At 39.5% G+C, this 7,505-nt stretch overlaps 1 protein-coding gene across 1 annotated transcript in view; it reads right to left on the reverse strand.

Moving 5' to 3' along the window:
- Positions 1-3,307: 3,307 nt before the first annotated feature.
- Positions 3,308-7,505, reverse strand: part of LOC102386980 (thyrotropin-releasing hormone receptor-like) — a 92,735-nt gene continuing 88,537 nt past the window's right edge. Inside the window, exon 3 of the mRNA XM_025191986.1 lies at positions 3,308-3,688. Within this exon, the coding sequence (XP_025047771.1) occupies positions 3,308-3,688 (381 nt within the window). The remainder of the gene's footprint in view (positions 3,689-7,505) is intronic.

Below are 7,505 nucleotides of genomic sequence, written 5' to 3' on the forward strand. Positions count from 1 at the left end.
GTATAAATGCCTGCTTGAAATTATTACCTAGTCAGTGAAAGTACTACTCTCTGTGCTCCTTATTAACATGTAGAACACACCGTTCATCTTCACCCAGCATGCCCACCAAGTGCTAAACACGACAGGAAAAATGTCTGACCCAAGCCAATCAGCAAAGCAAACTCCCCCCTTTATTGTATGCAGCGATCCCTGTGCCCTAAACTCCATCCATCTCAGCATTTGCACAGAGGATTTTGGTTGTCAGGGTACTAATTGGAGTATTACACCCCCTCCTTGGGGACAGCAGTATTACACTGAAAGGATGAATGAGCTGCTAGCTACTGATGGCTTGAAGTGCAAGAGGCTTAACACCATTTTGATGGCCAGTTCTCTCAACATGTAGATTAGATTGCCTTCATTGTGTTGCTGAACATGGGCACAAAAAACAACTGATGCATTAAGACTAGAGGCTTATTAATATTTGAGTTTATCATTCTTTTACCTTATATACCCATCACTCCCCCTTATTAAATTGGCTTTCTGTGTCTACTCCACCAGGGTCAGTACCCAAGGATCATTTTAGTTTGTGAATCAGCCACGACAGATCAGAGTTTAGGCAAAGCTGCAAAATTAATTTTCAGGCTTTGAACACCACAAGATTTGGATTTGCAGTTGAAATGCTGTAGATATAGGGACTAGCCATAAAATGGATGGTCCATTTGGTGATGGCCCATCTGGTGATGACTGTGGGAGGAGGTCTTCTGATAGTAGGGTTTTAGTCTGGACTCCTCTCTGAATTATATCTGCTTTGCAATTAATCCAAAGGCAGACAGGAAGAGATTCCCACATAGGCAAATAGCACTGTTTTGCTGTGCAGAAATACAACATTTGAGTGGGCAAACAATCTAAATAATACTTATCAGAACACCCCTGCTCAGGTTGCCCTGGCTCTTCCTTCTGTGCAGTCTTTATTATTGGCTTTATTATTCTTATCAGCATGTAAACCATCCATCCTTGGTAGAGCTGGACTGTCTATCAGAAAGCAGTTCTCTGTCACTCGTCTTGTGTACACTTTAGTACTCTGTGTACTTCCTAGACTCTCTGCTTTTTGGGGTAGGTCTGTCTTTTCTTTAGATGTATGTTACAGTACCAAGCATAGGGGAGCTATTTCCTACCATGGGGCTTCCAGATGCCACCAGAATACAAAGTAATAGTAATAATAAGACTTCACTACTGATCATGAGTGTACATACAAATTAAACTTGCTTACCTGCTAGATAACATAAAATTGCCCCATAATAAACCAAGAAAACAGCTAGAACTGTTGTGTAAGGATTATTTGGTGAATCACATAGTCTCCTTTTAATATGATATAATTGATCATGGCAGGTTTTCATGTGTACTGCAGCTTTCTGATTTTTCATTATACCTTTCCTAGAACCTGACTGGTGGTGTGAGTCCTTCAAACCAAATGACTGGGTGATAACCCCTGTTCCCACTGATTCTTTCTGAAATGCATGTAAATCTCAAGCACTGTGACTTCTAAATAAGGGAGAAGATTAAATATCACTGGTAAGAGATTTGTTTTTCTTGCTGCTTCAGCAGATGTTTAAGCAGTTCAGTTTTCTCACACTGTAGCCCTGTAAAGTCCATCCAGTTGAAGTGATTTCCAAATCTGTAAGCAGAACTTCCAGTAATAATAACAAAAGGAGAAACTGTGTTCCTAACATCCTAGCAGACATTTATGACAATTCAGCTACTAGTACATAAATTCCCAAAGAAACACTGTTATGTCCACAAATATGAATGTTCAAGAATTATCTGAATATATTTAAAATATGTTTTTAGATTTTCTTTGCCCTACAGTTATTTTTGAACAAGACCATGACATAAAAGACAGTATAATACACACACATCACACCAAAACTAAATATGTGCTATATAGTCTCCAGTTTGGGCATAATACAGGACAGAATTCCCAAGTTCTGTTGTGTATGTAGATATTGGGATACCTGCAAATTTGTGCTCTAAAAGTAGCACCCACCACTTTCTAAGTATGTGGTGCTGTAAGGTAGAGTAAACCTACACCGTAATGAAACATGATGTCTAACGCGTGGTGAGAATGTGAGCTAATAGTGCTGAGGGAGATTGTTGCTGTTACTCACTGGTCTTACTGAATACTGCCATTTTTAATACAGAAAAATATTAGGGTTGAGCATATTCCTTCCAGTCAGTGCAAGTTTCTCTGCTTTAAGTGCAGTTCAAATACAGTCCAATCCTTTTCAGAAGCAACATGTTGCTACATGGTTCTGTGTTGCTCTTAAGTGGTGCTTGCTGTTATAGACAGTGCTGTTTTACTGCCTGGGAGTAAAAAGACTCCCACAAGAAGTACTACTGGTGACTGGCTGTTGCTCTTACCAAGTGGTATTACAGATGAGTGTCAGCTTCGAGCAGGGGACATGCTCCTTTGACATGGTTTTGTTGACATATAGAAGTATGAACATCTACTCCTCTTTCAAGATTGTAATGACAATTAAAAATGGGACTATTATACATCTATATGGTACCGTTCACCATGACAAAGTCAAAGTCACTTTATACAAATTGTTGATGGTAAATAGCAGATTCATCAGCTAAGGAAATGTAGCCATTTTTATATACAGTGTAATGCCTGTTTTAACAGCAACATCACACAACAGCTTACTGAAAAGCACCACTGAAACTGCTGGCAAAATTTAGAGTTGGAAAGATAAAATTATCTGAATTGAAATGAGTTCCAATGTCTTCAGCAAACACCACTCCTATTATTCAAAGAGATAATGGGATTTTTATTTAATAACTTCAAGAGGCCTAGGTCTCAATTTTATGTCCTACCAGAAAGGCAGTCTTTCTAGCAGTTCACTGGTCCTTAAATACCAGGTGAAAGGCAGAGGTTAATGGAGAAGATTTAATACTGAAGACCCAAATCCACCCTTGATTTTTTTTCCTTTGGAGATTTCTGGAAGCTCTGACCCAGCTCAACAAGTACAAATGTTTGCACATAGCAGGAAACTTCATTGCACTGTCACATTAACCACAGGCTCTTTAAGGATGCAAAATTTTGACCAACGTCTAACACATTGTACCCACTGAGAATAAATTAACACAAAGGAAAAGCAAATTAATTTGCCCTCTAAGAATCTATTTTGTTAAATGCTCTAGGGAGCTATTAAATTAAGCTTGCTGCATGCTGTACACACATTGCAGAAACAATTTCAATAGGCATTTCCAGACAGTGCATATGCAACCACAAACTTTTCAAGGACTATTTGCTTCTGGGTCACTATGTTTAGCTGGAAAGCTTACTTTTCTTTGCCATGGAAGGAAAACCATTTAGATCTTCTTGTTCTGTAACATCATGATCAGAGCTATCGTGGGAATTGTCCTTCATGACACTGTAGTATACTGGGATGTTATACTGAGTGACGTTTTCAGTCCTCTTCTGCTCACATTTGCATAATTTTCGGAAAGCAGCTCTAAATTTCTGAGACATCAGGTTGTAAATGATGGGGTTGATGGCACTATTCAGGTAGATGCACATCCTACAGAAGAGGAGGAACCAGATGTTCAGGTAAGGAGGGTCCATGAAGGAGTTGACCACGACCAATGTGCGGTAAGGCATCCATAGGACAGCAAAGAGGATCACTACCACGGCCAACATCTTGGTAACCTTGAAGGTTAAGGGAGGGGAGAAAAAGAGCGTCTGATGTTACATCTTTTCTAACAGAATCTTTCAACTTTAAAAACTCTATAGAATATGACTTCAAGGACTGTGCATCACCTAAGCTTTATTTACCCTTTATTTTAAAGGCTTACAGTGGTACATAGATATTGAGCAAGTTCTCTGCATTTCACCCCATGTCCTATTTGATACAAGTAATAGTTCTGTGGTGGGTGTCCCATCATCATTCAAGACATTTAAAACCCTGTTAAGAACAATCATCCTTTGAAGGAGATGAACTAGAAATGCCCAAGGAGGTCAGAATTTCTATGATTGAATGCAATTTTGAAAATTGCTTTTAACAACAACATTTGATGGGGAATCTATCTTATGTGCAGAGCTGAAAGCCCAAGCAAGAGGCATTGAAATTACTTTGCAGATGTAATGGCTTGTTCAGACCCCATTGGCTTTCTGCTCAATTTAAACAGTTCAGATACAAACAATTCTGCCAGTCACTGGCGTTAGAGCACCCAGTGTCTTGCATAAATTCCTAGTTTCTTCAGACAAAGGTTGCGGGGGGGCAGTTCATTTCTTCGGCACTTATTTATTGGATACACAGGATGCAAAGCAGATGTTTATAACAGCAGTGAGTGTGTATTAAAGGTAAATGCACCCCTAAATGTTAAAAAAGGGTGAGTGTAATTTTTCTTCCGAGAGCACATTTCTGTCAAGTTCATATCCTCTTTTCTGGTTTTTTGAAAATATGTTTTTTACTTGGTTACAGGTATCATTCTCCTCTATAATGCTCGCTGCTAGAATTTGAATTGGTGAAATGTTGCAGAGTGGCACCTGGAACTGAAAGGGATTATAACCAGGCTTGGAAGCCAAAGGAAGCCTTGTGCGTACGACATTGTGGTGGTACAAAGACACTTCTTGTGCCTGGGCCATGCAGAATGTGCTATCTTCTGCCCATAGAGAGGGTGTGTTTCAGGTCAGCGATGCACAATAACAGAGTAGCGCAATAGATTCCCACATAACTCATATTGGTGATCTGGGAATAAAGAATTTCTGTCTCCAGAGGCATCAAAGCAACAAAATACAGAATAAGTGCCCCAAGCACTTTTTGCAATTGCCACATAACTATGTATAACAATGACAAGGTTTCTCTTCCCCATCTTTAAATATGTATGTAAAATATATATTCCCCTATATAGTAATTTAACATATAACATACTGATTAATTCCCAAATAAATGACAAGACAGTTTGCAAAGATTTGCTATTTACCACTGCTGGTGATGGGAGATGCATGATGTCCTGAGGATGAGGATGAGAAGGAGGGTGGACTTTACCAGTTCCAAAAATGGTAATCTTGAGGATGAATATTTGCATGTGCCAACCAAGATGTTGCAATCAATAATGACAATGAGGGTGCTGAACCTGATGCTAACGATTTTAATAGCTTAAAAAAAATCAACATAAGAAATATTGTTACAGCAATTAACTCTGTTAAATCACTCCACGTAATGAGGAACAAAGCATCCCCCTAGAAAAGTAGTGGTCAGCACAGAGAATCAGCCCAGCATGGAGACAAATGCACACAGAACATAAGGAGAGCTCACAAGTTATGCATTGTGTGTAAAAGGACCAAAGCCAGGGATTGAGCTATCTATGCCAACCAGTTGGCCTAGAATGTCTAACATTAGTTTTTCTCTGTACATGGTCTGAATAGTTCCCACTGAGTCTGTGCTTTTACCTGCTTCTCTGGTTTGCAAAGATTCTGCTGTTGGTTTGACAGCGGTTTGTTTCTGTAAGAGAACTTGAAATTACAGTTTGAGCAAAGCTGTACAATCAGCTGAAACCTACAGTAAAATGCAACCAACTGCCTGTCTGAGGCAATCTGAGTACAATTTCATTCAACATTGTATTCACCTCTACGAATATTTGTTTTACTGAGACTGGTCTCCTGTGTGCATAGAGCAGACTATGCTCCTTATTAATTTGACTAAAGACAAGTACCCTTGTTCTGTTTGAACATACATTAAAGGGATTGTTGTCCACTAAGATAAGCAGAAAAATTAGTATTAGAGATCTGGGGCTTGGTCCAAACCCACTGAAATTAATCAGGGTTTTTCTATTGACTTAAGGAAGCTTTGGATCAAGCCTGTGCTGGAAAGATGCCTGGGAGAGTGAAGCAAGTGGCTACAGAACACACTGACTAATCATCCTTTCTTTGTAATTGTAATTAAACAACTGAAGTACAGTAAGTACTAAATCTTGGCTATGAGAGTTAAATGGAGAGTGTAAGGACGGCTTTTAAGTGAAAGAAAATTTATAAAGCAGGTTGGATAACCAGTTGATAATATCTGATGACTGTTATGAAAGTAATGGTAGAAAAAGTTATAAGATGCTACAGTTGTGAACTGGTAGCATGTTGCACTGAATGTATGCTGGCAATAAATAACCATAAGGCACAGATCAATTGAGAACCAGGCCTGGTACTGATCTGCTAAAGCAATTTTAAGCAATAGTGATGACCCCCTGCCTTTTCACGCTGAGGAAAGCAAAGACATACAGTGTACCCTCATCCATGGAAAAAATAGTCATTGGAGGTCCCTAGTTCACTGTTTAATAGGGGGGAGGTGGGGGCTGGAGAGGGAGCTAGTAGAATCATGAGAGGTGGTGTCAGCTGTCCAGTTTCTTAGACTAAAGGAGGAAAGCACCTGTTCCTATACTAAGTACAACTCTGTTCTTTAGTAGGCTGGAGCTGTTTTACTGACTACAGGAAGTTGCTGAAAAGCAGGACAGGCTTAAGGGGTTGATAGGTCTAACATTTTCTAACATCTTAAATTCTCCTCATCATATTTCAATTAAAAATAAGCCTAATCTACTACATAGGTGGGCATGTGTAAGAGGGAGGTTGGGGGAGTATATCTGTGAAAATGAAAACCACCTTGAGATGGTCCCAAACTACAATTGAATCATGCTCTTAGAGAACCTAAACGAGAAGTCTAACTCTTATCTTACTGGAGAGAGTTGGTGAAATTAGACAAAATGCTTCAAAGAACATTGGTAAACTCCATATAAAAGCCATTCAGCCTCATTTACAGCACAGAGATACTTACCTTCAACCTGAAAGAAGGGGAGTGGATGACAGTAAGGGCTCTGGTAGGCAGAAAGATCAACAAGGATCTCTAAACAGCTCACATGGCAGTTGTGTTAGATCCCAGATAGTAGAGAAGAGTGAGTCAGACACATACCAAGAGAGAAGGATCAGATAAAACATCTGAGTTGGGGCTTTTTTCTAGTCTAAGTAACTCCCTCCTACAATAATCTTTCACTTCCAGAAACTCAGCTGTCTCCTTTGACTACAACTACCAGCAATCAGCACCATGGGTAAAGGGGCTGCCCTCCTCTCACACAGAAGCATTTGCTGTGTTATCTTTGCTTTATTATTGTAATAAGACAAAAAGTTACTAGTAATCTCCAACTCATGGCCATCTCCTTGTCCCACATGGGATAAGTCTTGAGCATAAAAACCACTATTGTTCACTTATTAAATATCTCTAAGTGTTCACTTATCACTTACTAAATATCTGCAAGCAAAAGAAAATGACACTTGTGAGCCTCACTTTGTCTGGATATAAAGGGTATTTTGCAGTGTGCATAGACTGCACCTAATAAACCCTCAATATATCCAGGCTGTGAAGGCAAAGTCTAGTCCTAGCATGTTGATGCCACAGTTGTGGGCAGCCCTGAAAACCTAGAGGTGGTATCTGTGGGTGTTCAATGGCCATGCTTGCACTGCCCTTTGAAATCAAAGGGAA

Source organism: Alligator sinensis, unplaced genomic scaffold, assembly GCF_000455745.1.
Source record: "Alligator sinensis unplaced genomic scaffold, ASM45574v1 scaffold76_1, whole genome shotgun sequence".
Classification (NCBI taxonomy): Eukaryota; Metazoa; Chordata; order Crocodylia; family Alligatoridae; genus Alligator; species Alligator sinensis.